At 44.2% G+C, this 25,591-nt stretch overlaps 1 protein-coding gene across 4 annotated transcripts in view; it reads right to left on the bottom strand.

The window, feature by feature from the left end:
* Positions 1–25,591, bottom strand: part of nova2 (NOVA alternative splicing regulator 2) — an 85,317-nt gene that overhangs the window by 38,352 nt on the left and 21,374 nt on the right. For all 4 annotated transcript variants that reach the window (XM_061047146.1, XM_061047147.1, XM_061047144.1 and 1 more), the window contains one exon: positions 23,946–24,089. In XM_061047146.1, the coding sequence (XP_060903129.1) occupies positions 23,946–24,089 (144 nt within the window). The remainder of the gene's footprint in view (positions 1–23,945; positions 24,090–25,591) is intronic.

Genomic DNA, 25,591 nt, shown 5'->3' with positions numbered 1-25,591 from the left:
AACTGGAGCCAGAAAACGGATGTCTTACCACAGAATGACATGATTTGATTAATCCACAGTCCAAACTTCATCTGACATCAATTCTACATGAACATGGTTCATTTACAAAACCACAAACCATTGTTCCCATTAGACCCACTCACTGATGTTAGTCTTTATTAAATCTACTTAAGTCAAACTAAATAAAGTGGGGAGGGTCTTCCATCTCTCATCATTAATATTCTTATCTTAATAAATCGTTTGATTTTATATTTGATTGTACTGCTGTGAAGACTATTCACATACACGTTGCTATAGCAACCAATCAAGGTAGTTTATGATCATGGTGAAACAGTTTATGACTCGAGTTTCACTTTGTAAGAATAAAACTAAACAAAGAAGAAGCAGATTGTTTGAAGCTGGTTTCATATTCTTGGTAAAATAAGTGAATTAATAATCAACTTAAGAAAGTGCATTGAGTAAATAAATGCAGCGAGATGAATGCAAACACAGAGACAAGCTCCAAGACAAGTCGTGACACAGTCTGCAGTCTTTGTATCACTTCATGTTTAAAGCGGCCATATTGTTATTAACCGTGCCCGAACGTTCAGGTGAAACTAAAGGTTACAAACAGGAAACGGTTGAATCAGGTAGTGAGGGTGTGATGGGAGAGGACAGCTGTAATAATGATGCTCCACTGGGTCTTCAACCGTGGACACACACACACACAAAGACAAACACACACAAACACACACTCTCACACAGTCTCATGTCATTAAATGGCGACACTGCAGCGACACACACTAATGGAAAGAACTCACACACACACACACACACACACACACACACACACACACACACACACACACACACACACACACACACACACACACACACACACACACACACACACACACACACACACACACACACACACACACACACACACACACTTAGCTCTCTGGCTCACACGTCTCACTGAGACAACTATATATACACACCTAATCACCCGCATACTCGTCTGTCTTCTACAAGTGCATACACACACACACACACACACACACACACACACACACCTCGTTTGTGTCCTCGGAGGGCCCGCGTGGTAACTGGACCTCGTGTGAATTCTTGGTCGACCCAAACGAGTTCCACACAGTTCTGATTTTACTCACACCCTCACAAACACATATAAGTACGAATGCAGACATTTCCTCCAAAACACACACACACACACACACACACACACACACACACACACACACACACACACACACACACACACACACACACACACACACACACACACACACACACACACACACACACACACACACACACACACACACACACACACACACACACACACACACACTTCGTGACTGTCACTGAATAATGAAGTGACAGAAAGAGAGAGAGAGAATTTCTCTCTCTCTCTCTCTGACCTCGGGTCGTTCTCTCTCTCTCTCTCTCCTCCTCCACTGGTTCGTCTGTTTTTGTCTTTTTTTTTTGGGTGCCTATACTGTATGTTTGAGTTTCCTCTGGATCTGTAGAATTCAATTCAATTTGAAAAACTTGATTTATCTGGGGGGGGGGGGGGGGAGGGGGCAATTCAAAGAAAAATCTGATCTGATGATAACTGCAATCTTGACAAGATAACCATCACATCCTCAGTGTGCCTCTGTAGATTCACTGCTGTTACTATAAGATGTCTTATGGTAACAGTCTGGATGTTTTATATGTCTGATGTCAGATGGCTGTGAAGTCCTGCTCGTGTAAAACTGAGGAGAGAGTGATACTAAGATCTTCATATTTGTAAGTTTAGGGACTATAGGGCTGCACAGTTAATCACAATCTGCAATATGAGCATTCGCAATAAACATAGCAAAAGTCTGAATCTAAAAAAGAAAAGGCCCACCAGGGACACATGAGCATGTACTTTACAAAGTTCAGACTGATTGTTGATGTTAATTATTAATGAGGTTCAGTTTGATAAATTAATTCAGAGGAGTTTAATAAACCTCTTAGTCTTAAAGACGTTTCACTCAGCAGGTCTACTTCAAGCAGATGTTTGCTAATGGACTCATGACAGTCAGTGTAATCCTAACACACACTGACCTGCTGAGTATGTGTGTGTGTGTGTGTGTGTGTGAGACACTCTGGGTCGGATACTCGTCAAGCGTTATCTCCCCTGGTGGTATCTGGTATCACACAACTGCCCTGAATGAGCCACACCTGTCACACACACACACACACACACACACACACACACACACAGAGACACACACACACACACACACACACACACACACACACACACACACACACACACACACACACACACACCTCTTTCTACACTCTTACCCACACTGCCCAGCGCCCTAAGGCCTCAAAGTTATCTAAATGTACCCCACCTACCTCAGCTCTGGTGTGGCGTATATGTGTTTATTTTTAAGTCTGTGTGAGTGTGTATCCGTGTGTGTGTGTGTGTGTGTGTGTGTGTGTGTGTGTGTGTGTGCATGTGTGTACATATGTTATTCCAGGGCTTAAAGCCAAGTTCAATTTTGTATTTTCATCTGTTATTAGTATGACAACACCCGGCTATCTTTGTCCTGTGTGTGTGTGTGTGTGTGTGTGTGTGTGTGTGTGTGTGTGTGTGTGTGTGTGTGTGTGTGTGTGATGGATGTGGACAGTGTCAGCTGGTCTAAGCCTCCTCGTCCCCACCCTCTTATAGCCTCAAATCCCCCCAAATCCATCTCTGCTCCCCATGTGACTACAACTGCCCCTCTCTGCCGTCAGCTGCCTGGACTCTGCTGTCAGCCTCTCTCTCTCTCTCTCCGTCTCCTTCATCATGTCTCCGTCCCCTCTGAGACCTTTTTTTTCTCTCTCTCTCTCTCTCTCTCTCTCTTTGTCTTACCACAGTGGGAGGAGCCAAAGTTCATGGAGGTTGGTCGTACTCTGCAGTACAGTTTTATTATCCATATGTTCTCTACTCCACATATATACAGCAGCTTGTTCTGTGACGCCTGAGCTGCAAAAAACAATGAACGCAGGTAGCTTCAGTCTGGCGCATGCAGGGCTTAAAGCCAAGTAAGAATGGATCATTATGCAAGTTAGATTTACAAAATGAAGCACTCAGTACGTTGACATGCAGAGTGAAGTGGAGCTACAGCTTCAGCGTTCACACAGAGCTGCTGTCTGATGATAAACTGATTCCAGCTGTGTATAAAAATAAAATTGATTTCCAGTAAAAAAAAAGCGATTTGATAACAGAAATATAGTCTCACTCGATCACTTCACATTCCTTCCACTCTCTCCTGTCTCTCCCTGAGCTGAACACACCCTTTGTCTTCTGACTCATGCTACTCAGAAACATGTGCACACACGCACACACATTTAAACACACGTACAGTACGCAGCCGTCTGTGTGTCTGCACAGTCGAGCCGCTTTATGAGAACACCCGTCTCACTTTCATCATCGCTCTCACAACTTTGCGTTCAGCGCCGGCTGTTTAAACCGGACCCTCCCGTCCAATCCTCTGCCCCCCCTTAACACCAACCACCCCAACAAATGATGACATCACATGTGCCATGCAGCGGCTGGACTAATGGAGGCCCTTACCTCCCGTAATGATAGTGCCCTGCTCTGCTCATTGACTTTTACTGGAGCAGATAATAACGAGGAAAAAAACTTCACAGTCTGGCTTCCCCTGAAGGAAACAACACATAAGAGCCTCTCGTTTCCAAACTCAGCTCTCCATAAAGTCTGCGATGTGACTTCAGTTTAAAGGCTCTGCAAATTTAAGACACACAAATTATTACTGAAATTGCTAAATTGTGTGTTATTAATTGAAAGGAAAACGGTTTCACTGCCTTGTTAAAGTCGTACAGATGTAAGCAATCTGAAATAGTTTCACAAAATATTTGTATCTATTAGGGCAGCTTGTTTCAAAGTCTTAACAAGCTTCTGCTTTGAACTAAACGGCAGATTTTCATCACTTTTGGACCCTTAATCTCACATAATCTGCTTTACATTATTATTGCAAAAGAAAATCTCTTGATTGAAACAACATGCACGACTCTTACGCAACGTTTGGGCCTCTGCGGATACTGAAAAAGTGTAGAGTTACACTTTTATTCCTAATCATAATGTATAAAAAACAGACATGTTAAATGTGTTTTTTAAGATGTGTTACTTACTCTTGAAACACAAAGTGAGAAACAATCAAAAAAAAAAAAAACACTCTCTTTCCCCCTGTCACGCCTGCCTGTGATTGGCTGCAGCACCATATGATGAATCGTACATGGAACCAGAGAGAGCTGTTTAATAGCTCATTGCATGTGGACCAGGGTTTGACCCCTCTACACATACACACACACACACACACACACACACACACACACACACACACACACACACACACACACACACACACACACACACACACACACACACACACACACACACACACACACACACACACACACACTCATTCAACGTTTATTCAACAAAGCTTGTCAACCATGGAGACCAGCATGCCTGGTCCTTTACATCATCATCATCATCACACACAATCTGGTCCCTATTTGTTACAGCTGGGACTGCAGAGTGTGTGTGCGCATGAGAATGTTTTTGTGCGCCTGAGATCATGTATGTGGGTGTGTGTGTGTGTGTGTTCTGGTGTATGTGTGTGTGTATGTGTGTGTTCTGTCTTGGCTCTGCACAGAGGACACGTAGCCTGAGACCGAAAACTGTGCAGAGCCTGTTGTGCACCAAAAACATCCTCAACTGTAGCTGAACTCTGCCTGCGTGTTCCTTCATGCACTGTGAATAAATTGCTCAAATACACACTTCTCTTTCAGCTCGATATAAATCCTCGCTGGAAAAGCAAATACAATCCTCTGGCTGAGCTGAAGGAGTTGTACCATAACTCTTATCCAACTTTTTTTTACTCGGTAAGAAACTTGATTCACGAGAGCACGAGCCGGATTGTTTCTTTTTCACAGCGTGTGTGGACCGAGATCACGGGCCAAGAAAAGTTGTTCCTTGACTCCTCTCCAAAGTTCTCTTCTTGTCTCAGACGAGAGTTTGACCGGCAGGAGCAAAGTGAAGACGACAGCTCCTCTTTAATTTACTGTTATTTTAATAATCCCCACTCTGACTCTGATATCTCCACAGCAGATCTCTGTGTCTTTAACATCTTCATGATCCAGCAGCACACTGAAGGTGTCAGGAACCAAAACCAATTTTTAAAATGAAGGCAATGCTGCAGGATGTGTTTGAATCTATATCAGAACATCTGTGATTAACCGTGTATTTCCTATAACAACACAAGGCAGTGATATGATCTCATCATTTTATTATTCTAGTTGTTGTGAGATGTATTACTCAAAATAATCTGTGGAGAAAATCCTTCACTCTGAATGATTTGAGGCCTGCGACAAGTTCTGTTTCATTCACAACATGAATGTTTTGATTATTTTATTTGTTATCATGAGATTCAATTAAAAATGTCATGATCATATCACCCAGGATTATCAACCATTCACCTCTGATTCAAGATATTTTGATTCTGATTTGTATTTTAAATTTGCATTACAATGCTTCACATACATTGTTGTTGAAAAAATACTTTAATAATTCCCTTAAAAGCTTTTATTAATTTAGACAACAAAATGAACTAATCAAGATACAAGTCCCCTTCGTGTCAATAGATGATCAAATTGAATTATAGCAATGTCTTAATTGAATTATTAAAAATGTAAAAATAAAAACTACAAGTGTTTGAAGTCTTTTAATCCACAAACAGTGAATCAGAAATCATCACTTGACCCGCTTTAAGCTGTGACCAAAGTTTCAGACTCAGCTGGAGTGCATCACTGATTTCAACCTGCTTTAAGTTAAAGAACATATGAAGTGTTTCCTCTAGGGTCTCTCTTCTAAAGGTTTTTTTATAAAGTGAAGCCAAGACGCAGCACACACCCTCCAGAATCAGAGAAACAGTGCCAGGTCAGCGTGCACCCTCTGACAGCAACATCCAACAGACTGAACAGAGCGAAACGTTTCCTCTAAGGAAGTCAGAGAGGTGATTCACTCTGCTGAAGATCTGTGTTTAAGCTACACGTTTCACATTCAAAGAGCTGGAGGAGGACGAGGAGGGAGAGACAGGATGTGATACATGTGTGAGCGTGTGAGCGTGTGTGTGTGTGTGTGTGTGTGTGTGTGTGTGTGTGAGAAACTGTGTGTGTGCTCAGACTTGATAAAATCATGATGGACATGTCTGTAATTAGATGAAATGACAAGAGTTTCTGATAGGAAAAAAAGGAGTAAATAAAGTCTCTCCTCTCTCTCTCCTCTCTCTCTCTCTCTCTCCTCTCTCTCTCTCTCTCTGTGGAAGTAGGCGGAAGAAAGTAGCAATTAGCAATCAGCTAAAACACTAATTAGCTCTCTCTCTCTCTCTCTCTCTCTGCTTCGGTCTCTAAAGTATCAGTGTCTTTGAGTGTGTGTGAGCATGCATGTATTCTTTACCATGTATGCACAGTGCATGTTCTCCCTTGTGTGTGTGTGTGTGTGTGTGTGTGTGTGTGTGTGTGTGTGTGTGTGAGAGAGAGAGAGAGACGCAGAGGGCGGTGCCTGCCTGGTAGTGTGACCTCATCTTTATTAATGACAACCACATGGGTCATGATTGTATGATTTACCGCCGACTTAGAGAACAACAGCCGGCTGCAGACTGGACGCAGATGAAAGTAAAGTTTAGCAGAACGTGGCTAAACTTTATTGATGAGGGGACACACACAGAGACACACACACACACACACATACACACATACCAGGACACACGTAAACACACATGAAAGGGTTGATTGCTGCAGGGAACAATCTGTCTGAGTCGTGTTATTTATGTTGAAAGAGAGAGAGATGTTTGAAGTGATTTCTTAGAAAACATGATCGTAGCTGCTTTTGTTTTGAACAAATAAAATACAGTTTGTAGCACTATTATTTATTTGTTTTGTTACTTTTCATCATGTTTTTAAAGGTATTGACAGTGTTGATAATATTATTCCACTATTTGCGATTTGCAGAGAAAAAAATCCAATAAAAAAAAAAGAAGAAATCAAGCAAGAAAATCAAGAAAAGATCCAAGGAGAATTTAAGAAAAGATAAAAAAAACAAATAGAAAAACAAACAAATACAAAAGGGCTTCGATAATATTAAGTTAAATTAAAAGAAATGGAGGAGGAAAATAGTAAATTAAAAAAAAAATGAAGGCCGGCAGGTTGAAAACAGGAGAAATATCGACCTGTCATCAATGCTGGGTCAAAGGTCAAGAACACCAGATCAGCCAATCAGCATCTTCCCCGTAAGGAATCCACCAGTCTGACCACCAACCATAAACACACACACACGTGACTACGCAGTCTGGACACACACACACACACACACACACACACACACACACACACACACACACACACACACACACACACACACACACACACACACACACAGACACACACACACACACACACACACACAGACACAGACACACACACACACACACACAGACACACACACACACACACAGACACACACACACACACACACACACACACACACACACACACACACACACACAATAATCAGGCTCAGAGCTTCATAATTAAAGTGAGAGTCCAGCCGGTGTGTCAGAGAGACGATACGACAGCTGACGGCTTTGTGGGACCTCAGACTCGGGGCGAGGTGAGAGGGGGTTAATCATGGGGGATAAAGGGGGTGATTGGGGGATGAATATGTGTTGTGGGTGTAGGGGGGCGGGGCCTATATGTAGGCGTGGGTGAGGGAAAAAGGGGGGGGGGGGGGGGGATTGGGGGAGCTTTCACTGGGGGATTAGAAATAATGGAAATGGGGAGGGATGCGGGGCTCTGGGCAGCTGTGGAACCAGCTCCTTTGTGAGGGAGGTGTGTGTGTGTGTGTGTGTGTGTGTGAGACAGAGGGGTTAAGGGGTCCCAGAGGGCTACCTTTGTCCCCTTGCCAGAGATTGAGGGTCTGTAAAGAAGAGAAAAAAAATGCAATTTCACAACTGTCCCTCTCTCTCTCTCTCTGTCTCTTCAATGTCTCTCTCTCATTTTCTCTCTCTTACTTCAATGAGGCTCTTTGTTTGCTGCACTCACCTTCCTCCTCCTTAAAGGGAAGGACACTCCTACACAAAAGAAACTCTACAGTGAAGGAACCTGCTCCTTTAAGAGCATTTGCACAGACACACACACACACACACACACACGCACGCGCACAAGCACACACACATCTTTGTCAGCGGGTTTGTGTGTGTGTGTGTGTGGTTGAGAAAGAGAGGTACTCAGGGACATTAGCAGATTTAGACCTTGTAGATCTGACCCCTTTGTGCAACTAAAGGGATGTTGCCATGCCAACCACAAACGCTAAGTGTCATTGTTGTGGAGGGCTAATCAGGACAGAGCACATATGTTCACTACGTCTATTCTCTGATGTATTCTGCTTAGATAAAGTGTTATGATTGCCTGTAAGTAGCTCATCCAGAAGAAAAAAAATCCTTACTCATTATTCCTCTGCATGCACAATTTATGATGTTATTAAAACGCTGACACCGAGTTTACGGCCCCACTTCCTTCCACACGCTGCTTTTTTTCAGCGACTCTAGGACAGCAGGCGAGAGGAGCTGGACCTGGACCAAGACGGGAAGAAAGACATTTCTCTGTGTCCGTCTCCCTCGCTCTCTTACACCTGCTAGGGAGGAGAGAGGGAGTCTGGAAGGGAGAGGAAGGGGGGGGGGGGCTCCTCTACTAGGAGAGCTGTCACTTTGATTCTCATCACCACGGCAACGGGTCTGCAAGTCCCACAATCCTCTGCCTTGTCCGATGGGGGGGTGGGGGACAAGTGTGTGCGTGTGGTATAGTTTGCCGTGCTCTGCCTCTATAAACCTGCATCAAACACACACACACACACACGAGCGTGCAAATAGACACACCGACACACACTGGTGCACCGAGGTCTGGTACCATCGTCATAGCTGGTTGTGAAAAGCAGCAAATCGCCATGGTGATACGGAGACAAATCTAGCTATGTCGGCTATTTATGGGAAAAGAGAGAAAGCAGGCAAACTAGCTGAAATTGCAATGTGTGTGTGTGTGTGTGTGTGTGTGTGTGTGTGAGACAGAGAGGGAGACTTCTCTCTACATGATAAAGATGTTTTCTGAAGAGGGCCGAGCTATGTTGCTTAGCCAGCTCCTCATAGAGACGAGCTTTGTCATGAGAAGTGACAGATCAGAGTAGAAGGGTGACAGGAGAGAGAGCGCGAGAGAGAGAGAGAGGAGAGAGAGGAGAGAGAGAGAGAGACAGAGAGAGAGAGAGAGAGACAGAGAGAGAGAGACAGAGACAGAAAGAGAGAGGACAGAGAGAGACAGAGAGAGAGAGAGAGCTAGAGAGAGAGAGAGAGAGAGAGAGAGAAAGAGAGAGAGAGACAGACAGAGAGAAGAGCTAGAGAGAGAGAGCTAGAGAGAGAGAGAGCTAGAGAGAGAGAGAGACAGAAAGAGAGAGAGAGAGAGACAGACAGAGAGAGAGAGACAGACAGAGAGAGAGAGAGAGCTAGAGAGAGAGAGAGAGAGCTAGAGAGAGAGAGAGAGAGAGAGAGAGAGCTAGAGAGAGAGAGAGAGAGGAGAGAGAGAGAGCTAGAGAGAGAGAGAGAGAGAGAGCTACAGAGAGAGAGAGAGAGAGACAGGAGAGAGAGAGAGCTAGAGAGAGAGAGAGAGAGAGAGAGAGAGAGAGAGAGAGAGAGACAGGAGAGAGAGAGAGAGAGACAGAGAGACAGAGAGGAGAGAGAGAGAGAGAGAGAGGAGAGAGAGAGAGAGACGTACATCAGTTTAAAGTCTGCTGACACAAACTCAGCCTCGGGTCTTGTTTTTCAAACACTGGCTCACAGACCCATCAATGGGTCACAGACGATTTTGAAGGGGCCTTAAGGTCTTCAGGGGGCCAAAATTAAAATAATGTCGTTTAAATGTTGTTTTTTAACACTTAACCTCCTCCTGGGAACGATAAGAGAGATGCTGTACATGTCTAAAAATGTATTAATGCATGACACAAACTGAACATATTCTACATGTTGCACTTAATTCATTTCATGTCAGATAATATGGTTGTAAACAGCTGCACTAAGAGGTTGAGTCAATTTACCTCCCCTCTATTACGTTATTTAATTGTTCTTTTTGACTTCTTAAGGGCATCATATACAGTATGTATCTTTAGATTTGGTCATTTGTGTGAATTAAAGTTTTAGGAGTATTTGAGTTCTAGATGGTAAAAATTGACCCTCCATGGATGAATATGTATTTTAAATGCTTTTTCTGACTGTGAACATAGTTAAGAAGTGCGGCAAGTGTAAACAGAAGTGATCTGATGCAGACTCAATGTGGCAGACTATATGTACACTAACAGGTTGAAGTGAGTTTGAACCAACAGAGACAAGAGGAAGGAGGAGAAACTGAAGGGAAACGAGAGAAAGCGCTGAAGCTGATTTTCCATTTGGAGTAAATAAGGACGGTAAAATGTCAAAGACTACTCCACATGCTCAGTTCAGCCTGCTTGCTTCTTACTCTAGCTAATAATGGTATGTTTGGTGCCCATGCTGTTTATGATACATCTGGAAAAGACTTTAAAAAACACTCAAGTCACCACGATCAAGAGGACCAACACTAGTTAAAGTATGCACCATGCACGCAGACACAATGTGCAAACACAGTTTTTCACACACAGATTGCAGACTACAGATGTACACACACTCTCTCTTCTGAGGCAGATGGGGACACCCTCACTCCCCCCCCCCTCGTCCTCCCCCTCTGCTAGCTTGACCGGGGTCAAAGAGCCTATTGTCATACAGAGCGCCTCGCCTCCACCTATTGTCTGTGACAGTTGGAAACCCTCGGAGCTCATACAAACCTCTGCACATTCAACTGCTCCTCCTCCTCCTCCTCCTCCTCCTGCTGCTGCCTCTCCTTTCTCCCCTTTCTTTCACTCTCTCTTTCACCCTCTATTCCACCCCCTCTCCCTCTTCTTCCTCCCACCCCTCCTCTCTGTGTGCTGACTGGGCTCTTCAACCTGTCACACACACTTACACAGCTGGACCGGAGCAGACACAATAAAAAAAAAAAAAAAACTTCGACATCATCAGCAGTGCTCTGCTCGGTTCCCTTTCGCTTCATCCTAACGTTCATGCTATTTTTGTGAGGCTGCTGCCATGACTTTAACTTACAGTAAAGCACCGTATTGATGCTGCAGTCCGTCAGTCAGATGATTTGATTAGACCGCATGAATCATTAATGATCCTTGTGGGAAAACTGGGTTAAGGAAGGTTGAGATGGAAGTCAGAGGTGAGATGGAAGACGGGTAGAAGAGTGTTCATCTGATAAACATAAAACCAGTAGTTGATATATTAAGTATGATTATATAACACAACATGTGCTTAAGTCGGGTGATTAAAGTTTGAGCCACATTTCTCATACAGCACAATCAATCAATCAATCACAATCAGCACATTTTATTGCGTTCTTCTTGTTTGTTTGCAAATGCAATATCCAGGTCACTATGTCTGCTGACCTTTGACCTGCAAAGCCTGAAGAAATTGTTCTAATCTGACACTCCAAGAGAAAGATTTAAAAAGGTTTTTGCGGAAATCAGATTATCCAAACTCTGATCATTGCAAACTGAAACGAGGACCCAATTCATTTGATCTTGTTCCAGTAGTCAGTGTTGCTAAATCACATTCTGAATCCGTCTTCATGGAAAACTTGATGAGTAAATCTGCAGATTAGCTGTTAGAAATGTGCTAGTTCACAATGACTTTTCCAGCTCTTAAACAGACCTGGAAGTGGACGTGGAGTGAATCACTGCAGAATGTTTTAAACAGCTTTAAATCTGAGCTGTGTGTGTGTGTGTGTGTGTGTGTGTGTGTGTGTGTGTGTGTGTGTGTGTGTGTGTGTCAGGCTGGAGGCCTCATGGAGCCTGGGAGCAGCAGTGACTCCCCTCTCCCACAGAGACTCACCTCAGCCGGGCCAGGAGTGAGACGGGAGAGACTTTACAATGACGCTGCAGTTTGAGCGGCTGCAGGGCGCCATGATGCTCCGAGTGGCAGGTGGAATATCTTTATATCTCACACACACACACACACACACACACACACACATTGCTGGATTCTCACTTCAGGGCTGCATGTTTCTGTCTTATCCTCTCACAAAAAGAAAGTCTGTTCTTTCGATGCAGCTAATAGAAAAAGCTGTTACTTGGTGGGCTTGGTGTCAGAACAAAGTGAGATGGCTGCAAGGAAACATTTGCTGATTTTGGAATTTTTGGAAGAAAAAAAAAGAAGCTGCTTCTGCTTCGCTTCCAACACTGGTGGTGATTCAGGAATGATTCAGTTAAGGTGTGGGAAAAGACAGCTGATAAGAGGCAGCTACTAAAAGCTCATTTTTTTTTGTAAATTATGTTTCAAAGTCCAAAGATTAATTTATTTTAGTGCAGTAAGGAGTGTTTTGTTGGCTACACGGAGCAAAACTATAAATACAGTAAATCCCATGTTGGAGGGTTTGTGAAGAAAACAAATGATGCTCCTGTTTGTGTGTGAGCTGCAGCTCCGTCTGTGTGTATCTCATATTAAAGCATGAGGCTTATAGATGTGAATCCAGCGGAGACCCATTCATCACAACAGATCTCAGCCTGGGGAGGGGGGGACGGCACAGTGATGTATGGGGAGGGAAAAGGAAGAAGAAATAGATCTAATAGATTATCCGGGTTTCTCATGGTGACTAGGTTTTTAAAGTAAAAGGGATCTTCTCAGTTTGAGGCTGTAACTAAAACTGATTCTGTAACAGCTCAGCGTGTTTCTCATTTCTGTGGGTAAAAGTTTGTTTTTGTCATTTTGAAAACCTTAACAATCATTTTGACTTCCACCGCTCATGTTAACTTTTTGCATTTCTTTACTCCCAATAAACTTGAGCAGTAAAAACTAATTATTTGCCGCTCGCCGAGGATCTTTCCCCTGAGGAGAGACTTCTGTGAAACTAAGCTCTTCACATAAAAGCTTTCATTGAGTGAGTTGATCAATGCAGGATGTTTGTCCAAGTAAAAAAAAAAAAAAAAAGGGGGATTTGTCCTTTTAAAAGTCTTAATCAGGAAACTGGTCACAATTCAAGGAGAAGGAGGAGGAGGAGGAGGAGGAGGATGATGTCATGACAGCGAGAAGGGAACGTCCTGAATGAGATGCAGGTTTTCTTGCATCTCAACTCATCTCAGCCAATAAACACACACACATCTACACACACACACACACACACACACACACACACAGACCTGCTGTGGTGAGGATCCCAAGGGTGTGTGTGTGTGTGTGTGTGTGAGAGAGAGAGAGAGAGTGTGTGTGCTCACTGTGGGAGCGGTGAGAGGCAGTGAAAGTGTTTGAGAGGGTTTATGACAGTCGTATTTCACTGGCAGACTGCATTATCCTACCACTTCCCAAGGACGGACACACACACACACACTCTCTCACACACACACTCTCACACACACACACTGAGTGCAGCATTGATCTGCGGGCAGGTCGGCCATATTCCTGCTGTTGTATTTACTCCCGCCCTCGCTGGGACCCTCAACACTCTCTTATTAAACGTCTAAATACAAGAGCAGTAAGTGGAGAGAGATAGAGCTCACTGAGTTGAAGGAAACCAACATTGATTATCTAATTATTAATTTCTAATCTCAATTTCTGCTGTTTTGAACCCTGCAGGCTGCCGTAGCACAGACAGAAGACTGAATGTGAAGATTCAGAGCTGCAGAAGGAGATGCAGGGTTGAATTAAAGGAGGCGTGCGCTGACGCCCTGTGTCAGACCTCAGAGTGGCAGATGTGGTTGAGATTGATTGGTTAGGCCCGTCTGCAGACAGCAGGGGGGGCTGACTGATGTGACCTGAGAGCTGCAGGGGGTGGGGTGGGGGGGGGAGGGGGGAGGAGGCTCAAAGTGACCGCTCCACATCTGACAATCACAGCTCACCTGTGCTGTCTGACACCTGTACACCTGAGTCTCATGTCATGGTTGCATAAGAATCAGCTTTATGAGCTGTGTTCAAACAAACATAAAGAAATAAAGTCACTTAATCAAACTATTTTGTTGGTCAATTGGAGGCAGTTGAAATCTGTTTCATATTTTGTTATGCTTGTATTTTTATCTTTATTATTACTACAGTAATTATAATTTACAGTAGGTCGGTTTTATTTTCAATCTCAATAGTTTGTATAATCATTATGTCCATTTTTATATGATGCATATACTTTATTACTGTAAAGCTAAATTTCTCCTAACAAAGGAGCGTTAATAATTAATATAACTATGCAATTATTTATTATTATTTACACATAATTTCATTTCTTTTAAGATATCCGTAATATTCGATCCCTTGACATTCATATGAAATTGAAGGTCAATTAATATTCCCAAGATTTATACGATTCAGTAAAATAAAATCATGAATGGATGAAACTATAAATATTTAATAACAGTTTGTTATCCGCTGCATATCAGCGGTGTGAGTCTGACTTCGCTGCAGATGACAGAGCTGTATGTCAGCGTGGTATTTACTCCTGCTCGGGCTGAGGGTCTCCTTCTGCATGACTTGATGTCGGAGAACATGAGTGACCCTGCAGGGTTCAGGGTTCGGCTCCCAGAGGAGCGTCAAACACAGGAACACACTCAGAGATGCACTTTAGAGGCAGCAACAAGCTTCCCCCCCCCCCCCCCCCCGCTTCTATCTGACCTTTTCACTACACCGCTCTGCGCTCCAAACTCAGGATTTAGAAGTGGAAATAAAACTGCATCATGTGAAGGATGTCCTGCAGTATTTGTGTCAGATATTGTGAAATAGGATGAAGACATTTAGTATACTTCAAGGTCAAACGAAGATTTTAATCATACAGAGCTTTTTCTTATCAGAAATAATTGATTTGATCAAACAGCTCCATGTGTTTAAAAATGAAACGTCTCGTCTTATCAGAGAGAAAATGAGAAACAGCTGATACGCCCTGTTCATCTCAGCAGATAACATCAGAGTCTGCTCCTTAAAGTAAAACTCAATGAGTCTGACCCTTTGATTTTAAACAAGCTGCTGTCATGATTTGTTTTTGTTTTTTAGTATCAGTCTAGATGAAATGTCTTCCTGCTCTGTGCTGCTGATGGATGTGTCTGCTGGAGCTGCAGGGATGTGACGGCCTGTCTGTCTGTCTGTGTGTGTGTGTGTGTCTGTGTGTGTGTGTGTCTGTCAGCGTGCGTGCGTGGCACAGACTGGTACTGAGGATTACTCAGCCCGCCTGCTGCCTGACGTCACACAAACAAACAATTACAAAGAATCGGAGTTGCCGATGTTTCATCAGCGTTTCCTCAGCTCCAGCTCTTTTCTTCTACATTTAAAATACATCCTGCAGGGAGGAAACACATCCCTTTGTTTTTGATTTGAAAATCCTCTGTGCTGATACAATCCCTGTGGATACTAAAGATGATTCTTTTATCGATAGAATAAGTCCCACAACAGATTGAATCAGCAGACACCAGTTAATAACATGTTTATGTGGTTGTAAATACACGTTTTGTATTTAAAATGCACAACAGAAGGATTTAAAGAAGGACGTCTGCATCCTGTGACATTTTTAATTATTTCATGTTTCACTAAAACTAAAAGGATCAGATCATGAACTTGTTTATTTATCAGAGGAAGAGGACATTGATGGACATCCTCGTCAGGTTTTGTGCAACATTGGAGACTTTAACCCTCCGAAAGGGGCTGGTCAGACGATGAGCAGGTTATGATTTATAGTTTCTGTCAGCGTCACATAAACATATCACTCACTCTCTCTACTTTGAGTCTGAGCTGTGATCAGCTGTGACTCCGGAGCTCAGAGCGACTGTAGATACTTCGACCAGTCGCTGAAATAATTCAACAAACTCAGACGGACGTAAAAGAGAAATTTAATTTAGCGGAAATCATCTCATAACTGCAGACGTTTGTCATGAATCTGACGCTTAATGAAGAGCTGGGAGATGGCTGACACGTGTGTGTGTGTGTGTGTGTGTGTGTGTGTGTGTGTGTGTGTGTGTGTGTGTGTGTGATATGTAATGTTGCAGTTTTCCATCGCTCAGTCTGAGAGCTTAGAACGGAGTAAGAGGCTTAGAGCTCAAATCAGTCATGATGATAAAGTGTGTGTGTGTGTGTGTGTGTGAGAGAGAGAGAGAGGGTCAGGTGTGTGTTGGCATGTCAGTAGCGGCCTTCTCGACAGATGTGTGCTGGTATCGTGTGTGTGTGTGTGTGTGTGTGTGTGTGTGTGTGTGTGTGTAAAGCGGATATTAAATACTGAAAACTGCAATCATGGCGTGGGATTAAAGACAAAGCTCTAAAATGGTGGCATGCCGAGACAGAGGACGGACAGAGGAGACCGAGAGCGAGAGAGAGACGGACTGTTCAAAAAGAAAACATGAAAAAGAAAATAAACAAGATAAAAGTGAGGATGGAGAGAGAGAGAGAGAGAGAGAGAGAGGGAGAGAGAGAGAGAGATTTAGGATGACGATCAGATCAGAAATCAGAAAACAAGCGTTAATAAAAAACAGTTTTCAGCCTACACTGTTTAAGTCATAAAGTCATAAGTCAACTCTACACCGTGACCGACTCATCAACAAGCGAGTATCAGCTTCTGCTATGCTAACATGTGACTCAGCTGCTAATGAGAAGCTAATGGTCGCTGCAGCCGCGTGAACGTGAGTCAAACTGAACACATGTCGCCGTCCTTCAGGCGTCTCGTTAACATCTCATCAGACTGGCTTTAGAATGAAAGTGGGTTGAATGTGGTCCACCGCTGCAGGAATGTGTCCCCCCAGAACCCCCCCCCCCCCCCCTCTGACAGACACGACTGGTTTCAAGGAATCGTTAAAGAAAATGTGGATTGCATGTCAAATATTCCAGGTGTATGTTAGCATGTATAAAAACAAGAGAAGAAGAAAGATGCTCTCTGCTCTCTGACGTCACAGATATTAATCTTTCTCTCTGTCGGTTGCTCTGCTGTAACACCGCCCGAGACTCTCCGCCCCCCCCAAGGCTCCAAAAAACTGAACCGCAGCCATGAAAGTGACACGGGACAGGAGAGGAAACTTTGACGGGCATCGATACTGATTCATTTCCAGCTTTGAGTTTGGTCTTTATGGCTCTGCCTCCGTGTCCGAGCAGAGGTCAATATCTCAGAGGAGGTGGAGGGCGGCGGGTCGATTCTAATTATAAAACAGGTGTCGTAAATGAATATTTTATGCGGAGCGGCGGCGGGCTGTGTTTGTTCAACAACACAAACCGATGAACTAACAGTTGCAGGTTTTAATCCTCACCGGCTGCTCGCTGAGCAAATAATGCACGTTAGAAAAATCTCAGTTTACAGTCGTGTTATTGGTTCCGGGGGTTTACCTCACTTCCTGCTAAACTCATTTCATAAAGTTACTTTTTAAAGACCAATTTAAAAAACTGAACATTTCTAAAAAAGCTGATGCAGCTTCTGATGTTTTAATGAAACACTTTGAAAGCACATGAACACACAAAGTGCTCCGAATTAAATCATGAAAGTGGAGTTAGAGGCATTAGTTCATGATATGACATCACAGAAAATGACGTCACCACACGTTGAATTTGTGTTTTTAAGGGTAATTAATGCTGTTTTGGTTAATGAGCTGGTGAGTCAGAGTTACCTGAACCGCAGGAAACTGTGAGAGGACTAAATCAACCGTTTGGGGAAAACACATCCAGAATCTCTGAATATTTCCAGAGATTGCATAATATGGTGAACCTCAGAAATTAGAAATTAGGGTAGGATTAAAGCCTTCCTTTGTGGCCCTCGGTCACGGCCTTCTTAAATATTTGTTTGTTTTTCCTGCGTCTCTGCAGTGGCGTCGTAAAAAACACTGCTCTGTCCTTTTCCATCCAGTCGACCCGCAGAGAGACAGAGAGGAGCTATATTTGGAAGCTGCTCTGCCTTGCACTGTATGGGTATGTGATAAATCTGCTGTGCCATAATAGTGAATGGTGGGGTCGCTCTGTGTGTGTGTGTGTGTGTGTGTGTGTGTGTGTGTGTGTGTGTGTGTGAGGATGAATGGTGGCCTGTCTCAGTCCCCCCATACTGCTGCTCCTTGCTAATTGGTCTTCGGCTTAAGTGCTGCTGCTGCTGCACTATTCTCCAGATAGATGGGAGGGGAGGGAGGGAGGGGAGGAAGGAGGGAGAGGAAGGAAAGGGAGGGAGGAGGTGAAGGTATAATGCAACACAGAGAGAGGGAGGGAGGGGCAAATGATTGATGGGTGAGATGGAGCTGGATCGAAAGATGCATGAATAAAAAAGAGGGAGGAAGGTCTGAGAGAAGGAGGTAGAGGAGGGAGGAGGAGGAGAGAGGAAGGACAGGAAGAGACGTTAAAGGAAGAGACGGGGATGGAGAGAGAGGAGGAGAGGATAGGAGGGAGGAAAAGGAGAGGAGTGGAGGGATGGACGGAGACGAGGAGAGAGGAGGCATGGAGAGAGGCGGAGAGAGATGGAGTGACAGGAAGAGATGTTAAAGGGAGAGGAGGAGGAGGATGGGGAGAGAGGAGGAGAGAGAGAGGAGGAGAGGGAGAGGAGGAGAGGGAGAGAGAGGAGGAGAGGGAGAGAGAGGAGGAGAGAGAGAGGAGGAGAGGGAGAGAGAGGAGGAGAGGGAGAGGAGGAGAAGGATGGAGAGAGAGGAGGAGAGAGAGAGGAGGAGAGGGAGAGGAGGAGAGGGAGAGAGAGGAGGAGAGGGAGAGGAGGAGAGAGAGAGGAGGAGAGGGAGAGAGGAGGAGAGGGAGAGGAGGAGAGAGAGAGAGAGGAGGAGAGGGAGAGAGAGGAGGAGAGAGAGAGGAGGAGAGGGAGAGAGAGGAGGAGAGGGAGAGGAGGAGAGAGAGAGGAGGAGAGGGAGAGAGGAGGAGAGGGAGAGGAGGAGAGAGAGAGGAGGAGAGGGAGAGAGAGGAGGAGAGAGAGAGGAGGAGAGGGAGAGAGAGGAGGAGAGGGAGAGGAGGAGAGGCAGGAATTGAGAGGGGTCGTAGTGGGAGAGCAGGAGAAGGATGGAGAGAGAGAGGAAAGAAGAGACATGAAGGGAGGGAGAAGAGTAGAGGGAGCGAGGGAGGAGGAGGAAGAGGAGGAGAGAGATGGAGGGAGGAGGGTGATGTACGAGTGGAGGAATGTAGGCTGATGAAGGAGAACGAGGTCATGTGTTTGGAAACAGAGTTTGTGCTCAGGTTGTCTCGCTCTTATGTATTTTGTGTGCACGCTGGTTGTAACCTCTCAGCTGTTGACATCCTGCTGTGTTGCTTTTCATTGTACACACTTCATTTCCTATTTTAAATCCTCAAATTGAGTTTTTCTTTTATTCCTCCACGCTTCGTCTTCTCTTGTCACATTAACTTTACCGCAGCAGAGACTCCATTTCCCCCAAGGCGACACTAAAACTCTTGATTTAAAAAGTTGAACTGCTGAAACACAAAACAGGAGATTGTGTTTTTTTTTTTTTTATCTCAACTTCAACTTCACACTCTTTTAATCTGCAGAATCTAGCTTTAGATTAGTCTTTTCCCAGTTTACAAAAGCTGTCAGACAGTCTCAGTGTTTTGTGGTTTAAGAACCTGTGGGTTTAATAGTCAGTGGTGTTTGGTTGAAAAGAAATCCAGATCTCATTTTGGAGAGAAACTTTGAATTTGTTCGCCATCTGCGTAGAAGTTTTACATGTTCCTGTCACTGGATCACATCATGTTTTGGCAGATTTAACGTTCAGTCTCTGGGAATTTTTGCAAGCCTCTCACCTTCACTTTAAAATAATAATAATCCAGTTCAAGTCTTCAGAAATGCAAAACCTAAAACAGTCAACCAAACGGCTTCTCTTAACGACGAGGGAATAAAAAGTGTTACGCAAATTGAGCCCGGCTTCAACAAATTTACACCTTACAAGCTATTGAATATTACCCAGCACACAGAGAGATAAAATGACCAAAAACTTCAGTGACCTCTGCCAGCTTTTCCATGACAGCTGGGGTGTGTGTGGGGGTTGTGTGTGTGTGTGTGTGTGTGTGTGTGTGTGTGTGTGTGTGTGTGTGTGTGTGTGTGTGTGTGTGTGTGTGTGTGTGTGTAGGATGTAGAGGGGGGAGAGGGAGAGGAAAGGAGGGGGACTAATGTCTTCCGAGGAGCGAGAGGAGAGGAATGAGACGCTTTGGCCAAGACACAGCAGTAACTCTCGCTACTCTGTTCATTAGACTGGCCCTGTTATTTTCTAAAACACACACAGACACACACACACTGTCGCACACACACACACACACACACACACACAGACGGGCTATTGCAGCAGGTGGGCCTTTTGATTTGTCACCCAGGAAGAACCGTGTCTCATTTGCATACAGATGCCCCCTTCAGCGCTAAGGAAGAGTGAACACACACACACACATGCACACACACATGCGCGCACACACACACACACACACACACACAGCTTCTTCAGTCTTCCCCTCTAGACGGCGGCGCGTACAAACCACCTCTTTCTTTCTTTTTTTCTTGTTTTTCGTCTCCCTCCAATCTTTCAGTTCTTCCTGTCTTTGCAGTGATTTTTGCAGCAAAGATTGGAAAACATGCATGTGAGTGTTGTGTGTGTGTGTGTGTGTGTGTATGTGTGTGTGAGTGTGTGTGTGTCTGTGTGTGTGTGTGTTGTGTATTTCCTGTAGATTTATTTGCACTTCCACTGAGGAAATCTTCAAGCTTTCCACAGATTTATGTGCTCATGAAAGTTTTTTCGCTGCACATGTTGGTTGTTTTTGTCAGCATATTTATCATCATTTATGCATGTGTGCGTGTGTGTGCGTGTGTGTGTGTGTGTGTGTGTGTGTGTATGTGTGTGTGCATCTTGGAGGCTCCTGCTGCACCTTGCATCTGTTCTAGTTGGCAGAGATTTCAGGAGTCTCGTGTGCCGGTGTCAAACAACGGGTGCTTGTTTTCAGACCCCAAACTGATACACACAGACTCCCATACACACAACACACACACACACTACCAAACACATAACACACACACACACACACTCCCAAACACACAATCGTAAAAAAACAGCTGAATTTAAAAACCAAATAAATTCTCGGAGACCTCGGAGAGAAAGAAGAACGTTAATGCAGCTGGGAGTTGGTGTGAAATGAAGCTTTACAGGAAAATGATTCACAGCGATGAAGGACCGTTATTTCCACACTACATCACACTGAACGTCTTGTTTCAGAAAAGCCAAATTCATCTTAGCCTGTTTTTCCTTTTGAGTATGAAAAATAGATTTGCATGTAAAAAGGAGTTTACAGTTGCAAGAAAGAAAGTGATATTTAAAGATACAGAAACCTAAAATAATCTTAAAATGTGTTTAAATGAATTGCATCACAGGTGTTCTTGGAGGCTGCAGAATAGTTTCTCTAACACAACTTAACACTTTTTTTGGGCTCAAACATGTGCAATATGTGATTTTCAAAAAGTCTTGTCTCATTTAAAAGGTTCACCCTGCAGCTGAGTCTGTTTGCACACCACAGAAACCGACATGATTCTCTAACATGACATCCAGGCTGCAGCTCTGAAACATATTTAAGAGCAGCACTCGTGTGCGTGCAACACGTCTCTAGCAGCGCTGGAGAAAGCTTGTGCTGTGATTGGCTCGGGGGGGGCAGCGGTTACATCAGAGACTCTGCAGGCGCTACGACAACACCGGGGAGGTCGCCAGAGTTTAACTTTAGGTCTCATTGAGAAGAAACGAGCGCCGAGGCCTCGACTCAGAATTCAGACTGTTCTTTTACCTCACGACTGGGAGTTGTGAACACTACACCCGGAGAGAAGTGACATCATAGATTTGGGTCACATAAATGAGTTGAATCATTCTTCCACCTGCCAGAATTCTACTAAACACACACAGCTGAACTGGATGCATATGAAGCCTCTTCAATCTGGACCCAAACGTTTGTTTTTCCACGTGTGCTGAGGTTACACTAAGTGGAGGCAGAGAGGGAGTCAAACCGCAGAGGAACACATGATTCCCCTCTCGGCTCTGTAAATACAGTCGGTCTTGGGTGATCTTATCTTTTGAGACAACTTGCAAACTTACTACTACAATGTGTTTCATTTGTGTCAAACAACAGACCCTCCTAGCAACTAAAGAATGACTAATGTTTACACGGCCGCTCCAGCACTTTGGTTGAGGTCAGGACATTTGGGTTTAGAAGATTAGTTTTATTTTTCACTGTTTAACCAAACAGCCGTCTTTCCTCAACCTCAAGGCGAGCTGTCAGCACCAAAACACAACCCGTTCCAACATTTTCCCCTCTTTCTCTGAGATTTATAAGGTGAGTAAGGCCAGGAAATCTGAAGTATACTTCACTCCGATAGATTCATGTTTAACATGCACAGAGTTTCATTTGCAGAATGTTTGGAGTTTGATACAACATGCATGCTGCTCTCCATTTTGTCTCTTTGTATTTAGGCTTGAACAAACATCTCAAACCTCCAACCTGTAGTAGGACAATACCTGCATGCTGACACACACACACACACACACACACACACACACACACACACACACACACACACACACACACACACACACACACACACACACACACACACACACACACACACACACCTCCCCCCTCCTCAGTGCTGCGGTCACACCACGTCAGGACAGAATTAAGACTTTAGACAAATACAATTTCACCTCTGATCCTGTAATCCTGATCTCTGTTGGACTATGTGCGTGTGTGCGTGCGTGTGTGTGTGTGTGTGTGTGTGTGTGTGTGTGTGTGTGTGTGTGTGTGTGTGTGTGTGTGTGTGTGTGTGTGTGTGTGTGTGTGTTAGTGAGGGGAGGGAGGGGGGGGGGGTGCAGAGTGAGCTCAGTAAAGGCCCCTCTGTCCCTAAGGGCTCACAACAACCAGTCTCACACACACACACACACACACACACAGACACACACACACACACACACACACACACAGACACACACACACACAGACAGACACACACACACACACACACACACACACACACACACACACACGCACAGCTTCTATAAATCTATAAATCCATGTAACAGATGAAGCTCTAGCAGGATGTCAGCTCTTCTGATCCGAAGTAAACTCACAAATTCAGACAACTTGTTCCTATTCATGTGGTGAGTGTGTGTGCGTGTGTGTGTGTGTGTGTGTGTGTGTGTGTGTGTGTGTGTGTGTGTGTGTGTGTGTGTGTGTGTGCTGTTTATGCACATCTGTGCTTTAACATTATGAACAATTGATGGATGGAGACTGAGATAATGAAACGTTTCCTTAATGGGATAAAAACACTTTGCATCTATTCATCCCGATGCACTCCTCCATCCTTCACGTCCTTTCAGAGGAGAGGTGTAGAAATGGATCGATAGATATTCCACATACCTCTGCATCTGTTTATTTAACGGCTGTCAGCTGTTTTCATCCATGCATGACCCCACACATCCACATTATGACAGTTCAGATGTTGTTTCTCAGGTAACAGGAAGCTTCTCCTTAAAACAGCTCTACTCTGTTTACAGAAGGTTTGAGGGATGCTGCTTGTATCTCTATGCAGCTGTTTTATATTTAAAGGCCAAACACAGAAAATAATGAATGTTCACACATGTGGAAGAAATGCAGTTACACAAAAAGATAACGGCTTAGTGTTAATTTTGTGAATTTCTGTTACAGACTGTCATTGTTTCCTTTCGGGGATGACTAAAGAAAACAGTGTAAAAGTTTTTTAAGGTGAAGCTTTCTGTTTCATCACAACCCCTCATGCATCAAAGCGAAGCAGCCATGGCGTTGGTGGGGTTTGTGTTTGTGTCTTACCGGGGTAGAAGTCTTTGGATTTGGACAGTTTGATGGTGGCTCCGGTTTCTTTCTGCAGCTGGACGATGGTCTGACCTCCCTTCCCGATGATCGACCCCGCAGCATAGCTGGGAATCAAAACCTTCAGGAAGTACTCGCCTTCCTCTGCAGCAGGAAAAAGGAAACAGGAAGTCAGAGACAGAGCCATGGCAGTGTATGTTGTTTCAACTTTAAATGAAGCAGCAGAAGAAGACATTTAAAAAGTGTGCTTTATTAAGTCTGATGAACCTTTGTCCTCATGCATGCCTTGTGTTTCTTCATTTATTTTACATTTTGATTTACTTTAGAATTTTTCCAGATTCTGTTTTTGTCGTAAAATTGCAGAAAAAAAATGAAGCTCTCATCCGAACATGATCTTGTTGGCATGAGTGTAAACTGTAAAGTGGAAACAAAGTGTTTGTCACCAATCACAGTCTGACAGAACAGATGCGAGTCGGCGCCGCATCACTACGCCAGAGCAGAACGGTTTATCTCTCCCTCTCTCCCCCCTCCTCACAAAGCGGCATAAAATCCACCCAATCACATCAAACGATGACTGATATCCATGACAACTAATTATTTTCCATAATCAGATGATTCCCTGACGGCGTTATCTCCCTCCCTTTTTCTCCGCACGTCCGTTTGTAGCGATGCCTCTAAACACTCTCTCCAGATTGGTCTGATCTAATTTCAGGCGTCGGGCATCGAGGAATCTGCTCCTCGTCACCGCCTCGCACGAGGGGGAGGGGGGGGGGGGGGGGGGGGGTTGAATATGCTGCCCGTCGGTTTGTTATTAAAGCTAATCAGATTCACCCGATGAGTGTGCATGCAGCGCCTCGCGAGTGCACCACATGCCCGCCATCTCACACACACACACACACACACACACACACACACACAGACACAGACACAGACACAGACACACAGACACACACACACACACACACACACACACACACACACACACACACAAGCTGATGTTTACAAACAGAAGAAAGGAGACTAAAGAATGGATTGTTTGTATGCTTCAAACTGAGGGATAACATGTAGACTGTGGATATGAAAGGAGTAGCGTCTGCTGTGAGTTCTGCTTACGGCCCCGATGGGACGAAGCGGTCTTTCAGGAGTGTGCTCACGCTGAAGCTGCGGTCAGATCTTTATGGTGAAATGCATTTGTCCAATCAGTCTGATGCAGGAAGAGGAAGTGCCATACAGCAGGCCAAGTGAATCTATCACTTTGTCTCTTTTTGAATTTATCTTTGCATGTTATTCGTTTGCTCTGATTGGTTTATAGCATCTTTTATCTCTTCTGCTCTTCTCCCAAAATGCTGCCTCAGGTTATCAAGATGAACATTTAATGAGAGATGATTAAGACAAACAAACATGGAGGGGCTGTTTTTTTTTTTTTTTTTTTTTTTTTTTAAATCATCAACAGCCTGCTGAGAAATCTCAGACAGGAAACCTGAAACTGATTGCAGACATTTAAAATATGCAGGCATCAAGGTGGACTCTCAGGTAACTCATTCATTGATTTCGCAGTTTTTGTGCTGTCAATCAAATAAACTGTCTCTTTATCATGTAATGCTTTTTATGAGGTGTGCTGCTGCCCTCTTGGCCAGGTCACCCTT

Source organism: Labrus mixtus, chromosome 9 (assembly GCF_963584025.1).
Source record: "Labrus mixtus chromosome 9, fLabMix1.1, whole genome shotgun sequence".
NCBI lineage: Eukaryota > Metazoa > Chordata > Actinopteri > Labriformes > Labridae > Labrus > Labrus mixtus.
This window is presented reverse-complemented; position numbering and strand designations above follow the sequence as displayed.